This window comes from Mercenaria mercenaria, chromosome 11, assembly GCF_021730395.1.
Source record: "Mercenaria mercenaria strain notata chromosome 11, MADL_Memer_1, whole genome shotgun sequence".
Lineage (NCBI taxonomy): Eukaryota > Metazoa > Mollusca > Bivalvia > Venerida > Veneridae > Mercenaria > Mercenaria mercenaria.
The window spans coordinates 22,145,215-22,161,552 of record NC_069371.1 but is presented as its reverse complement, the minus strand read 5'-3'; the positions used below and the strand labels follow the sequence as shown (position 1 = coordinate 22,161,552).

At 33.4% G+C, this 16,338-nt stretch overlaps 1 protein-coding gene and 1 long non-coding RNA gene across 2 annotated transcripts; both read right to left on the bottom strand.

The window, feature by feature from the left end:
* Positions 1 to 1,914: 1,914 nt before the first annotated feature.
* LOC128547059 (uncharacterized) lies at positions 1,915 to 2,411 on the bottom strand. The gene is made up of 2 exons (XR_008366299.1): positions 2,305 to 2,411; positions 1,915 to 2,251 (listed from the first exon to the last, which is right to left on the bottom strand). It is a non-coding gene; the product is annotated as an uncharacterized LOC128547059 (long non-coding RNA).
* Positions 2,412 to 2,440: 29 nt separating this feature from the next.
* Positions 2,441 to 16,229, bottom strand: LOC123530811 (spermatogenesis-associated protein 48-like). Its single transcript, XM_053518728.1, has 8 exons — positions 15,540 to 16,229; positions 14,197 to 14,261; positions 13,662 to 13,753; positions 12,644 to 12,782; positions 9,834 to 9,901; positions 9,369 to 9,518; positions 7,351 to 7,464; positions 2,441 to 6,066 (listed from the first exon to the last, which is right to left on the bottom strand). Exons 1-8 carry the CDS (start codon positions 16,069 to 16,071, stop codon positions 5,925 to 5,927), a joined length of 1,302 nt encoding a protein of 433 aa, XP_053374703.1. The 5' UTR covers positions 16,072 to 16,229; the 3' UTR covers positions 2,441 to 5,924.
* Between the last annotated feature and the right edge of the window lie 109 nt (positions 16,230 to 16,338).

Below are 16,338 nucleotides of genomic sequence, written 5' to 3'. Positions count from 1 at the left end.
ACTGAAGTAAAAGAGTATATGCCTATGCAGCAGTAATTGTTTCACAGAATGTTTAACTGCAAATGGTAATCAATGTCTTTTCTACATCCAGGATATCGATGACAAGTCGGCCGAAGTAAAATGTATATATGTGCCTAATTGAAGAGAATCGTTTCTTCTGGCCTCTTGTGGAAGATGTTATTTGGTACAACTGGTCAGATGTATTAATGAGCATTCCAGAGCCTCGTCCCGTAACATCTTCCAGCGGATCAAGACACGTGCAGGTCGATCCAGAATGCTGGAAACTCGTCAGAGCAAAAATAGCTAACTAAACCAGTTTCCGAACGTTGATGTTACATACCGTTAATCTGTTTTAATGAATTAAATAGTTTGTTTTTAAAGTTATTGTTTTAACAGAGAACATGTTCCGCGTTAGGACACTTTATAATGTGTTAATTGTCAGATCAGTATATAGCGCCCTTTTCATGATCAATTTCACGTTCAAAGGCGCTTTACATAGTTCAAATGCAGCCACACAGGGCGCATAATTCATCCTCTACTAGTACAGACACAGAGCGATCTGACCAGAGGGACAGAGTGAGACAAAGCCACCACGACAGAGAGATCGGAAATTAGATACAGGCTTGTCCGGCTAACTTAGCCTAGCTCGTTGCGAATAGACAGCCTGGTTCTTTAACGTGCCCAGTATATAGCACTGATACCCTGGAGTGCAACCTCTGTAGAGCAACTCTTTGGGAGATACAAATATTGACTGTTATGTAGAGGTTGTTGTTCTGGAGAGGTAAATTTGATGGTATATTTCAGCTTAGGGAAATTTTGATGTTGTTATAGAGAGGGTTTTGCTTAATAGAGGGCCGCTCTGGAGAGGTTGTACTGTAGTTACATATAGGTCTGAGCATTATGAAAGTGTTTGCATTCCTTGCAAATAAGTAAGGTCGTTTCTGTTTAAGCTGTTTAGGAGTTTACATTAAAAGGTAGTAAAATGTATTTTCATAGTTTTATATATACAAGGTGAAAAAATGGGTCTTCATCGTCACATGCCTGTCTTTACCACAACTAAAAGTTTTTACCATAACAACGTATCATTTTTTCAAAATGCTTGGTACAGATAGCTTCGATGTGTTAGTATTTTATTTCTACGACGCGAAGACATGATAATTCTAGTGTTAACAATGCTTATCTTTGATTTGACCTAATTCCCTACTTTTTGACTTCATAAAACTATATTTCTATCTTGCCCTAGGTTTTTTAAGACAAACATTCGGACAGAGTTTCAAGAAAATCAAGTAGAACATGTTGCCTCTAGAGTGATAACCAGATGTTTCTATTATTTGACCTAGTGACCTAGTTTTCGCTCCCAGATAACCCAGTAACAAACTTGTCCGAGATTTTATTGAGGCAAAGATTCTGACTAAATTTTGTTAAGATTTTATGACTTCTGGAGTGTATAAATAAAACTGAATATGATGCAAGCCAGACACAGTGGTATCAGTCAATAGATTGTCTTGAGCACTTTGTGCTCAGTGGAGCTAAAAATCTGCAGGAAACTTCTCCAAAGGTCCAACAAGCCTACCAGTTCCAACTAAATCAGTCATTAATATTGTATCATTTTATGTGACACCCTGGATATTTGCAAATTCTCTTATGCAACCTAGTTATTGTATATAGTTGTTAACTGAAATAGTAGAATTTTACCTGTACTTAACAGATTGTACTAGTAACATCAACCACAAAATATTAATTTTTGTTCTTTATTTATAATTCAAATAAAAGACACTACCTGTTTTCAATATATTCTTATATTTCTGTTATGTACTTCTGGATATGTGCTGACTTAACACAATCACCCTCAGCATACTAGTGAACAATGCACACAGGTGATCATAAAATTATCATAAATAAATAACACTACAGTATATTTTAATTTTTTATTGAAGCATTTCACTCTTTCACAATACTGACTTTGGGATAGTGAGTGTTTTAATAAAGGAATCACTTTATGGATTTTTTTTCTTTTCTTTGACAAAATTATAGCACATGATACTTTTCTATACAAGTATTACATTCTTGCTATATTATTTGGATCATGTAATATGTGCAAACATAAAGAAAATAGGCGAAATTTGTACACATTCATTTTGAGGTAAAAATCCAAGGTGATTGTAAATACTGTAATACTCATTTTTAACATTTGTCCTAAATGTCTGCAAACAATTTCTATAGATAGACTGTTGCAATTTCTATCAAAAGACTGTCACAACAACATTTTCTTTTAATAGACTGTCACAATTTCTATTAATAGACTTGTCACAACAACAATTTCTTTTAATAGACTGTCACAACAACATTTTCTTTCAACAGACTGTCACAATTTCTATTAACAGACTGTCAAAACAACAATTTCTTTTAACAGACTGTCACAAACAGACTGTCAATTTCTATTAACTGACTGTCACAAAAGCAAGTTCTATCAAAAGAATGTCACAATAACAATTTCTATTAATACTGGTAGACAGTTTAAACAGCAATAATTATTTCTACTAGACTGTCACAAAAATTGACAATGGAATACTGACAGGTATTATCACAGATTTATCATAACTTACAACAAAAGAAAACAGTAACAATATATACTACCAACAGTATGTATACTAAATGGTAAAAGACAAACCTAATAGTATGTAATGTGTATTTTGTGAATAGCTTTTTAACAAATCTAAATATGCACACTGTCACACACCAGGAAATGACTCAATACTAAATAGAAATATACAAGGACTTTTAAAGTTTAGGCCTACTGTGCTTTCAAAAGCAAAACAAATCTTCATAATTTAAATCATTAAGTTTTTTCTTGTAGACTAGGGTGTGATTTCGAAATACTTAAGTGTATTTTGGAAATACTTTTGTTGAACTTTATATTCTACCATGATTTTCATACATAATTCTTGTGCACAAGTGATATAGAATTTTATGTTAATATATAATTATTAAATGTTCTACAACAAATCGAAAATGGCAGTCAATAAATATTTTAAAGATCAATAATCTTCATTAAAATATCTACAACTGGAAAGAACGAAATTGTAAATTTATAATTATAATATTTTCATGTTCTCAACAAAAGAATATCTCAACTTAGCAATCGTGTGTTGTATAGGTTACAAAATAGTATTGAAAAATATATATATTATAATCTAAACTTATGAAATGATAACATATTGTTGGTATAAACTTCAACATTTGTATAAAGCACAACAGTAAAATTTGTAAGAAAATATAAAAAAAGAAAATACTGTTTGATTTGGTTTTCAAAATTAGTGTGCATCACACAATACAATGTGAATACTGCTTATAATACATAATGTTTTTACAAAACACTGACATCTTGTACACAACATAGACAAATAAGTTAAAATTATGGTAGGTTTGGGGAAATACTTTAAGTTCTTTTAAATCTTCATCAAAATACATGGTATATTTCCACTTGTAAAAATAAACAAAACAAGAGGGCCATGATGGCCTTATATCGCTCACCTGTTATCATTGCACTTAAGGACAAGTCTTCAAGGTCAAAAGATCATAATAGAAGAAAATATAGTTGAAATTTTCTTTAAGTAACTTTAAAAACAAGATTTGAAAACTTTTTGTAGAGGCAATGCTACATGTCAAATATCTAAGCTCTTCTGGTTTATTTTTAGAAAATTTTGAAGATTATTCTATGTACAATCAAGTAACCCCATGGGGCAGGGTCAATTTGACCCCAGGGGTCATGATTTGAATAAACTTTGTAAAAGTCTAATAAGCAATGCTACATGTCAAATATCTAAGATCTAGACCTTCTGGTTTATTTTTAGAATTTTTTTTTAAGATTTTCATATGTAAAATCAAGTGACCCCTAGGGCGGAGTCAATTTTGACCCCGGGGGACAAGGTTTGAACAAATTTTGTAGAGGTCCACTAGGCAATGCTACATGTCAAATATCTAGTCTCTAGGCCTTCTAGTTTATTTTTAGAAAATTTTTGAAGATTTTCCTATGTAAAATCAAGTGACCCCTGGGGCGTGGTCAATTTTGACCCAGGGGGTCATGATATGAACAAATTTTGTAGAGGTCCACTAGGTAATGCTACATGTGAAATATCTAAGCTCTAGGCCTTCTGGTTTATTTTTAGAAAACTTTTGAAGATTTTCCTATGTAAAGTCAAGTGACCCCTAGGGCGGGGTCTGCAGTGTTCTGCATGGAATTCAATTCTTTGAACAATTTTGAAAGGGGGCCATCCAAGGAACATCCCTGTGAAGTTTCATCAAAATTGGCCAGTTGGTTTAGGAGGAGATGTTGTTGAAAGGAAAGTGTGGATGGACGACGGACGGATGTACAACGGACGGACGGACGCCGGATGGTGAGCGATCACAATACCTCACCCTGAGCACTTTGTGCTCAGGTGAGCTAAAACCCACAATATTTCGCAGCTAAAAATATAATGTTGTACCAGTTACTAAGCACTGTTTGAGTTTACTAATACGTAACTACATTTTATATGAACATTCCAAACGTAATAATGCACAGTTTTATCTGACTTACAGGTTTGATATTGCCATTAGTTTACTAAACAGTGTTTTTTGACATCTGTTGAAATATAATTATTTTTGCTAGAAATGAATTAAAGGGTGATAACTTCTTGTACAGAAACAAAAAATGGTGTCCAATCATTCAAGTTTACAATACTGCTTGGAGCACAGTTGACAACAGATTAATTATGCCTAGTAGTTCTTGCATTCCGTCCACATTTTAGCTTTAAAAAAGAAAACATAAACATAAATGTATATAAAAAAAAACAAACAAAGAAATAACAACACGTGTATGACTCAGTCATATAAAATTGCTTGAATGTATGGTTTTCTCGAATGAGAAAAAAGTGATATACTATCTAAATTGAAAACTTATAAATCTATAAAATGATAAAAGATAAGGAACAGGTGTATCCTTTACCAGTGCTAAACACACTTGCATTATAAAAATCTATAAAATATATATATATTTTGATTCATTAAATATATTCAAATGAATGCTGACCACTATGAATTTATACTTACTTACCCTTTTTGATACTGCACAATACTGGTATGTATATGAATACAACATGAAATATTAACTCCTCTATGTCATGTTTTTATGTAATAACCATGTGACTTAACCATGGACTTGTTTTGAAAGAGTTTTAAATATAAAAATACAAAATGAACAGAAACCTACAAAAATATTATAATAGAATTCTTCATCAATAACTTTTTTAAATAAACAAATAATTAAAGGACAGAAACCTGGAAAAAAACTTTCATGAAGTAATATGTTATGAAATATTCATGAAAGTGAACATCTATCAGACTTCAAGACTAAATAGGAATGAAGCATTTCCTGTAAAAATGCAAACCCTTTTCTCGAAAAGTCATGATGATACATAACACAAAGCCATAAGAGGGAATTACATTTTTACACTAAAAAGTTCACACTATATTGGGATTTGGGTGTTTCAAGTTATTCAATTCATACACACTATATTTGCATCTAAGTAGTATAAAATAGATGAAAGACTCTTTTAATGCTGACATTTAACATGAATTTTCTGGCAGTTTTCATTGTTGTTTCTTTATTAAAATTAGCTTTACTGTATATATTTCTGTTTTTCCTTCTCAAAGTACAAGTTTAGTATTCAGTTGGATAGATTCCAAAGTTTAGAAATAAATGAATTCAAATAAAGATTTCAACTATGTGAAAAAAATCTTGAAAATGCTTTTGGTCCTTATACCAAAACTTTCATAATTTTTGTTTCTATATAGAAACTTGTAGGATGTTCTATTGTATGAGTAGGTAAAACAAGATCACGGTACAAACAGGTAGTACAGTGATACTGAGACACTGTCCAGTTTTAATCCACCTTGTTTGCAATGACCTCTTCCAGTTTGTTTATCTGGTTGAAAGGATTACATGGAGGTACTAATGTGACCATCTTCGACATCTTAGCTTCCCGTTTGTGATTCTGATTGGCTGAATCTGTTACCGGCTTCTCTCTGTAGATTATTGAAAAACTAATTAGAAATGGTTCTATGAAAACAGTCATAATTGAAACACAAATGAGCCGTGCCATGGGAAAACCAACATAGTGGCTTTGCGACCAGCATGGATCCAGACCAGCCTGCGCATCTGCGCAGTCTGGTCAGGATCCATGCTGTTCGCTTACAGTTTCTCCAATTCCAATAGGCTTTAAAAGCGAACAGCATGGAGCCTGACCAGACTGCGCGGATGCGCAGGCTGGTCTGGATCCATGCTGGTCGCACACCCACTATGTTGGTTTTCTCATGGCACGGCTCAAATGTTCAAAGATGTCAAATCTTACTACAAAGGAAACACTTTAAATGTTTCTTTAAGGCAATAAATTTTTCATTATACAACTGCTACCTATCAAAATAAGCACATAGATATTTTGACTTCATGCAGGAGAAAACTTATGCTGTTGTTTTGAATATTAGTAACTTCCGCTGGCCATATATCTATACAATGTTTCATGCACAGCACATCAAGAGTTGACCATGGAACAATTGTATCTTGTTCTTTATTATGCCCCCACATTTATGTGGGAAGCATAATAGTGTTGCTGCTGTCCGTATGTCCCGAAATATTGTGTGTCAAACATCTCCCACACTATTAGCCTGATTTGCTTCAAACTTTCAAAGATCAAGCTTGATGTGCAGATTACCATATAGGAAAGAATTTTTTCTGTGACTATTTTTACTGCAGTTATGCTATTTTTTCTAGAATTATGGCCTTTTAAATTTCACAAAAAAAGACCATAGTGAAGACATTTGGGGTGTTCAACTCCCCATACACCTTATCTGAATACAATTTGCTTCAAACATTTAGTCAAACATCCTTCATGTGAAGATGGTTTGTACTAAAAAAACTCTGCTATTTAGAGGATATCACAGTATGTGGGGGCAGCCGTGTCCAATGGACACAATTTCAGTTTATATACAGTTACAACAGTTTCACACTTAGCCCGTGACATGTATAAAAAACTGATTTTAGCTCAATCTGCTGTACATTTATCAAAATAAGCATTATGTTCTTCTATATTTTTTCAATGTTATAATTAATTTCTTAAAACTGTAGTTCTAGTAATCTTCATGAATGTAAACATCAGCATTTCAATTAAAACAGGAAATCAGTACAGAAAAAATATCCAAATAAGCTTGCTTTATTTTTGCAGCTTTATTATGATAACAACTATATATGGCAATCCATTGAAAAATGTATTTGGTATGTATATACAAGACTGTAAAAGCAGAATGACATACTTATGAACAAGTTTTGTAGTGGCCTGACTGTTTGGAGGATGAGGCACACTGTGAGCTGGAGCATACTGTCCTCTGTATAGTGTACAACCCTGATAGCCGGGAATATTGGGTTTGCTGAAACAAAATATGTACAAAATTAGAAATGGTCTCAATTAATATATAATGATACCTGAACATCTGCTTTAATATACCTAAAAATAATAGCTGATTTAAAATTGTTAACATCTGTATAATTTTGAAAATTTAAAACAACTGAAAATTGTGGCAAAATCGAATAAACTCATCTTGAATAAATTAAAATAATGATATTGGTACATCTGAATTGATGTTTTTACATTGCGCAGATAGCAAAATTTACAACCCTTCTATAAAATATGCCTTTCAAACTGCTTCTTTAATTATGTTCAGACATATGAGCCGTGCCATGAGAAAACCAACATAGTGGCTTTGCGACCAGCATGAATCCAGACCAGCCTGTGCAGTCTGGTCAGGAACCATGCTGTTCGCTAACAGTTTCTCTAATTCCAGTAGGCTTTGAAAGCGAACAGCATGGATCCTGACCAGACTGCGCGGATGCGCAGGCTGGTCTGGAGCCACGCTGGTCGCAAAGCCACTATGTTGATTTTCTCATGGCGTGGCTCAATTATATTTTCATATATGCTTTTGTAGACACCTCTGAGCTTAAATATCAGCAGCTTGTAGTTTTATTTCTGTTTTACACACTGTAAGTAACAGTTAATGCACAAGCAGTTCAACTCTGACAACTCTTTACAGCCAAAGGAAGAAAGAAAACATCCTCAACTAATCAATACCAGACTTGACAGTTAACAAGAGCTGTTTGTAAAGCAAATATGCCATAAAATAACAGCATATCCTACAAAATCTGAAAATTCTAGGCCAAAGCATTCTCCAGTTATTGGTCAGAAACTGCTGGCAGTCCTAAAGTCAGAGTGACTTTGACCTAAAAATGATGGAGTTTGACAACTCTACACCAAAGAATTCTCCAATTACTGACAGCAGTCTTAGTCACACTGACCTTGACCTCTGACCTATAATACCCATCCAATCATTAAGGGTCAATCAGAAAATAATCCTATGAAGTTTGACCAGTAAAGGTGTAAGCCTTCTCCAGTAATTGAGTATAAACTATTTTCTGTTTCAAAGTCAATGTGACCTTTACTAAAAAATACCCTCAAAATATTTAGGGTTCTTTTACTGACTACAGGAAATCATAAAACTACTGTAGGTCTAAGATTTCTCCACTTATTTAGCAGGTATTGTTTTCAGTCTGGCGGTCGAAGTGAAGACGTCTTTTAACTGCTTTGATCTGAAAAATTATAGGAGTCATCTATCTACTGAACACGGGCAATCATACAGTTAAGTGTGACTATTTTAGGTCCAAACCTTCTCCATTTATTGAGCAGAAACCTTTTTTCAATCTGAAAGTCGCTGTGATCTTGACCTTTGACCTACTGACCCCGAAACAATAAGGGTAACTTGCTGACAGGTAACCATCTTTTGAAGTTGGATCACTGTAGATTCAAAGGAGATCCCATTATTGTGCGGAAACTGATTTTCAGCTGAAAACTACTGTGACCTTAACCTTTGACCTACTGATCCCTAAATCAATAGGAGTCTTCTACAGCCCACAGGTAATACACCAGTTAATGACCAGAAAGCAAAACCAACTGACCAACAACAGCAAAATAATATACCCACTATTTTCCCAAAGGGGGCATAACAACAGTGCTCACTTAATCATCTTTAGCATACTGTGAAATCATTTAATTTCGTGGGCACAAAATTTCGTGGTTTTGGTCAAAATGGCAATTTCATGGGGATTTGAATTCGTGGATTTCAACTTTTGAACATAAAATGAATGGGAATTTTACTTGTTCGTTGGGATTAAATTTCGTGGATTGACTCAATCACGAAATACACGAAAATTATTCCCCCACAAATATTAATGATTTCACAGTATAAATATAATGTAATATCAATCTATAAGACAGACTTACTGTGATGTTTCACTATAGCGTGGTATGTTGACCCGTTTGATGGTGAAAGGTTTGAAATCTATAGCAGCATTGTCTAGTTCCTCAAGGTTCTCAGCTCCTACACCACCTCCATAGCCTGGTATATGTTGTTTTCTAGGTGGCTGACTGCAGCTGTAACACCACAAATAACATTAAATATTATATGAATGTAAGAAAAGCTTGATCTAAAATTTCCCATTTTAAGGATAAATATTAAAAAAAGTACACAGTCATTCATTCTTAACACAAATTCCTTCAAGCCAGATTACACCAAACAACTGTAGTAAAATTTCAATTTAAACATTCAAGTTAAGGAAAAATAAATGAAACTTTACTATCAGTTGAAAATAAGCTCCATTTTTCATCATCAGATAAGTTTTAACACTAACTAAAATAGAAAGCATGTTACTCACAACAGGGGAGTAACTGACAAATTTTGTTACTTACAAGACAATAGGTCCTGATTTATAATAAGCATTTCTCTTCTGAAACCAATCCCATGATCTGCCTGCATTCTGAAAATATACGCAGGTAACAACTGTATAAAATATAAAATATATGCAGGTTACGACTGTATAAAAAATACGCAGGTTATGACTGTATAAAATATACGCAGGTTATGACTGTATAAAATATATGCAGGTTACGACTGTATAAAATATGCAAGGGTTACGACAGTATAAAATATAAGCAGGCTATGACTGTATGAAATATACACAGGTTACGACTGTATAAAATATACACAGCTTACGACTGTATAAAAAATAAAATATATGCAGGTTACGACTTTATAAAATATTAGCAGGTTACGACTTGCATAAAACAGCAGGTCACGTATAAAATATAAAATATACGCAAGTTATGACTGTATAAAATATATGCAGGTTATGACTGTATAAAATATAAGCAGGTTACGACTGTATAAAATATATGAAGGTTACAACAGTATACAATATAAGCAGATTACGACTGTATAAAACATGCGTAGGTTACAACTGTATAAAACATATGCAGGTTACGACTGTATAAAACATGCCCGGGTTACAACTGTATAAAACATGTGCATGTTATGACTGTATGAAAAATGCACAGGTTACGACTGTATAAAACATGCGCAGGTTATGACTGTATAAAACATACGCAGGTTATGACTGTATGAAATATGCGCAGGTTACGACTGTATAAAACATACGCAGGTTACGACTGTATAAAACATGCAGATTACGACTGTATAAAACATATGTAGTTGCAACTGTATAAAATATATGCAGATTACGACTGTATAAAACATATGCAGGTTACAACTATATAAAACATATGCAGGTTACGACTGTATATATACAGGTTAAGACTGTATAAAACATACGCAGGTTACGACTGTATAAAATATATGCAGGTTACGACTGTATAAAACATACGCAGGTTACGACTGTATAAAAATATGCAGGTTAAGCCTGTATAAAACATACGCAGGTAAATATACGCAGGTTATGCCTGCATAAAACATGCACAGGTTACAACTGTATAAAACATACCGAGGTTACGACTGTATAAAACATATGCAGGTTATGACTGTATGAAATATATGCAGGTTACGACTGAATAAAATATACGCAGGTTACTACTGTATAAAATATGCCCAGGTTACGACTGTATAAAATTTATCCTGTCACTTGCAGTATTTTCGACCCGATATCAGGGTGCCGTATATCTATCTTGATATACCGTCAGTTGATCATGTGACCAGTGATATACGGTCAGTTGATCATGTGACCTTATTGTCGATATTGTTGTCATAAGAAATTTTGCAACGAAACCATCATCATTGTGTTGGAAATGTCCGAACTAAGAAAATGAGTGGTCAAATAATGAGTTTTTATTCAAAAACGAAGAAGTTATTGCGATTTTGCCGGTAATCACGTCATTATATAAGTGACGTCATTACGAATATGACGTCATTAAAGCGGTTGTGGCACACTTATTTTTGTAAAATAAATTGCCAAATATCGGATAATGAAGTAATGACAAGATAAATAGAATAATAGGTTAGTGCCTAAGATGGAGAAAGTTTATCTGGCTCGGCTCCGGACGTTATCAGGTTCGCCTTCGGCTCACCTGATAACCTCCTCCACCTCGCCAGATAAACTTTCTCATCTACGGCACTCGCCTATTATTCTCTATATATGCAGGTTACAACTGTATAAAACATATGCAGGTTACGACTGTATAAAATATACGCAGGTTACGACTGAATAAAATATACGCAGGTTACTACTGTATAAAATATGCCCAGGTTACAACTGTATAAAACATGCGCAGGTTACTACTGTATAAAACATGCCCAGGTTAAGACTGCATAAAACATATGCAGGTTATGACTGTATAAAATATACGCAGGTTACGACTGCATAAAATATACGCACAGTTGCCTGGTTTTAACATCATTAACAAAAAATCACAAAACAGTAATTCAATGGAAAGTTCTGATTTGTTTAAATCAGTAACATTAAAACAAATACCTGGTAAGGAGTATCAGTTTTAAAATTGTTCCAAAAACATATTTGTTTATTGAAATATTTTTCTTACAGGTTCTCAACTGATGATATGAAAAAGATTCTACAATTTAAATCAAATTTTATAAACATAAAATTAAACATGATTTGCTCTAACAGGACTCTTTGTATGAAAACAGTAACAAACAAGAGCTGTCCGTAAGGCAGCCAATGCTGGACTAATCGAAGTGTTGTCCCAGCAGAAGGAATATTACCCTAAATGTTAAAATATCTATAGAGTTTCAATCCAGTATCTGCATTAGTTTTGGAGATAGTAACTTGCATGCAAAACTTTAACCAGAAGTTTTTAAGTTCAAAAGGGGACATAATTTTGCAAAATACATGTCAGAGTTATGGGACTTGATGCTATGACTTAGTTTTATAAACCTGAAGAAACGTGTGAAGTTTCAATTCAATATTTGCATTAGTTTTTGAGATAGTAACTTGCAGGCAAAACTTAAAACTAGGATTTTTTAAGTCCAAAATGATGCATAATTTGCCCAAAATACATGTACAGACCTAGAAAAAGAAAAAAATAGTTTCAAAGCTATATGCCTTTAACTGATAGCTATACATCCTTGCATGCAAAACTTTAACCAAGGTGTGAAGACGACCACGCCGCCATGGTGAGCAGAATAGCACGGACTATTCTCCGAACAGTCAAGGTAAAAACTATTTCTGAACCAATGGAAGTAACCTTCATACCTGCCATTCTTGAGCTGCTGGATCATATCTATGTAAAGTGTATGTCTGTGAGATCATGTCTGGGCGTGTCTCCAGGGTTGTAGTTGGTGCCCATTGCTTAGGTGGTAACATGGTGTCCCATGGCACTTCTTCAAAAGCCCTAGAACAAACAAACTGGTATTAAAGAAAAATAAATTAATAATCTCTTTAGTGCAGAAATCATGTAACTGCTATATTTTGTCAGAGCAATTATCAACTTCTAGCAGTAATTTAGTGACATTAAGCTTTAGCCTGCTGGCTGCAAGTGATTCTGCCTTTGCGACCATTGCAGACCAAGATGGTCTGCACTGTTCGCTATTTTCAGTAAACACCCCTTCAAATAATAAATGGTACTGCACAAATTGAATGATGGACCAGTTCATTTTAGAAATTTAGTGTGCTTAATTAAGGTTAAGTGTAATACTGATAGTACAATGTGTTACAAATGGACAAAATCTTATTTTTTCTGACAGTGACTATTATGTTATCATTGGATACATTATTCCGACATGAAGTATGATGATATATCATGTTACAAATGGACATCATCTCTACAATTCTGATATTACAATGTGTTACAAATGGTGGCAATGTCACTAACTACTGTGAAATAAAAGTCACTTATAAAGAAGTAGAAGCAAATATTCTGTCATCAGACAAACTTATTATAATTCTTGAGTACCATCTAAAGTGAGAAAAGGCTGGCAGTGTCCAAGTTTCATACCAGACAATACAAAGCTTTTCTCTGGCAAATAAATGTCACTATGAGTATGCCCCACGTAACTAAATTACTGTTTTCTAATGCTCTCCACATATAATGATTTACAGGAAGTTCTTTATTTTGACATTTGAATTAAAAGTTCTAGATTTTGGTGCAAGCATTTAATCAGAGTAAATTAAAACAAAAGCACTGCAACTTTATCATTTTAAATTGTTTCTTTGTTTATATAGCTATACAAATTGTGGATCTATGACTATACTAATACATGTATATACTTACTTTTGAGTTGAAGTACTGTACTGATGTTTCATAGCAAGATGGTCACGTCCCTCTTTGCTCTGTTCTGATGGAGGTTTTTGTACAAACATTGACTAAAATTACATAAATATACAAAATATTTAAGTTTTTAAAAAATATTTCTGAATCATAATTTGTACATGACTGGCATTATTTTCAGCAGGAGTTTTAACCGGCTGTAGGCAGTAATAAAGAATTATATTACCAATAAAGACTTAAAATTATAAAGCCAAAATGCCAATAAAGACAGGCAATTTTAAATCTAATAAAGTATGAGGTAATGCCAATAACGACTGATCATTATAACAATATAATGCCAATTAAGGTTTACCATTATAATGTAAGTATAGTGCGATGTAATGCCAATAAAGGATGATATAATATAGACAATATTTTACAACCATTCTCTGAACATATTAACTGTAAGAGCAATGCAGTCATTGTTCAAACACTCTCTCCAATGTCTTCTGTACATAAAGTGTCCAAAAGTTTTCACCACAAACTATAATTATAATACCTTAGCTCTTCTCATGTCCAATGTTTCTTTAGGTGGGTGTCTAGGATCATGTGCACTAGTCCAACCTAAAGAAAAACAGGAACATATTAGTATAAATATATTACCTAACAAATGTACAAATTAATAATAAATATAATAATAATAATAATTAATAATAATATTAATCATACTAATAATGCATATCTATTATAATTTTCATAAGCTTCTTATGTCTTTCACAAGTATTTCATGCATAAAATAGTGTTAATTAATATTTAATTCAGTTTGAGCTTCAAGTTACTCAAAGTTCCCTATCTATATAGTCAATGGAAAACGTACTTAAAAATATTAAATGCGAAACATTTACAGTCACTGTTTATATATAATTTCACAATGATGATGAAGCACCTTATGAGGCAATGCCACAGACCTTGATGAATTTACTATCTAATAGATTTACTCTTTGACATAGACAGTTGGATTTGATTAAATGCTATGAAACTTTCATGACATACTCCTAAATGCGACTTTTAAAAACTTTACACAGTAAACATGTTAAATATAGAAAAAAAGTAGAGCATGTACATCATAATCGAAGCTAAGAAATATAGTATTTAATAATCTGGCATAAAATAAAAGAAATCTGATGTAAAAATATTTATCTTCTTGAGATATCATTAACTGTTCATAATCTGTCAGACAATAAAGCAGAAATGAATGCAATTCACATATGTATAAATATCAATTATCTATTGATGTGTTTCATTGGTTAATGGATATTGTTTAAGTTATATACATTGCAATCTATATTTAATCAGACTAAAGATTCCTTGATAGTAGATATGAATAAAAGATAGCTGTTTGTAATAAAATACCATAAAGTCTAAAAAGGAATAATTAATGACTTTAAAATCCAGTCTGCTGGTTATGAATTGTATATGTGCAGCTGTGAGATATTTGATATCTTTGATAAAATAATCAACATTTTTAGTTATATACAGACTGTCAATACAGACCAAATAGTAGTTGCTTAGGTACAGAATATATATCACAGTATTGTAAAGAAAAAAAATTGACCTGAAATGACTTAAGATTAACATAAAAGTTCAGCATAGAAAATATCAAAACATCCATCAATACCGCAAAACTGAAATTACAGCTGTACGTGAATATACTGAAAATTAATATGATAAAAAATTCACATTCTATTGCCTGTTCCCTTAGGTTAGAACTATCTTTTTTATTTTTGTCCCATTTACACAGCAAGTGTTGGTTAATGCTATTGAATACGAAACTTAATTTTTTAAAAATGGCTTGGATCGAGATCTGCCAAATAAGACATCATTTTTGTGCTGCATACTCACCACCAAGTTGTGATCTGATCCATATATCGGATGTTTTCCTACTGTTCCATGCAGAGGGTGCTCCTGGTTCATATGTATTGGACCGCCGTAGTTCTGGGGGAGCAGCCCTCTCATTCTTTCTATCTGAATCTTTAGAGAGAGGTGCAGCAGCTTGTGGAGTATCATTTAACTGAACTAGTGATTTAATTTTCTGGTGACCTGTGTTACGATCAACATCGCCACCAGCACTGACAAAACCAGACACAGGATCAACAATGTTCTCATAACTACGGAATGGCGCCTCAGCACGGTAATCACCATTATCATTCCATCGCTTAAAAGCAATATTTTTCAAATCTTCTTGGAAAGAGTCTACATCTTGACGACCGGACAGTGATGGAAATTTCATATGCCGGATGCGTCTCTTCTCCTCAATCTGATGCACAGCATGCCCACCTGCATTGGCATCAGTATACAAGTAGGTTTTAAAATGTGGTCTACTTTTGAAAGCAGAATCTGATAAAACTTGGCCCGAAGAAATTACTTCTGTCATGATTAGGAATTAAGGAATTAAGTTTTAAACATAAATGAATTTGTCTCATGAAAATCAGTTGCTGTCACTGTGGTTGTACCATTTAATCTCCTATGCAAACTTATACATAATTCCCGTTACACCATTACTTTTCCGAACAGGTGTAAACTTCCTTGTTACCCTGAGACACGACGGAAACTTCCATATATGGAATTCTCCGTAAACAGGTGCTTCCTCCGATTAGCGGAAGTTACTAACTGGATTTTTGACGGGTTTACAATTCAGATA

Excerpts from the sequence above, each read along its gene's own strand:
- LOC123530811 (XM_053518728.1), bottom strand. The coding sequence starts at position 16,071 with ATGACAGAAGTAATTTCTTCGGGCCAAGTTTTATCAGATTCTGCTTTC. Across the intron at positions 13,754-14,196 it reads TGGACATGAGAAGAGCTAAG|TCAATGTTTGTACAAAAACC; the intron begins GTATTATAATTA and ends ATGTAATTTTAG. Across the intron at positions 7,465-9,368 it reads CGCTATAGTGAAACATCACA|CAAACCCAATATTCCCGGCT; the intron begins GTAAGTCTGTCT and ends ATTTTGTTTCAG.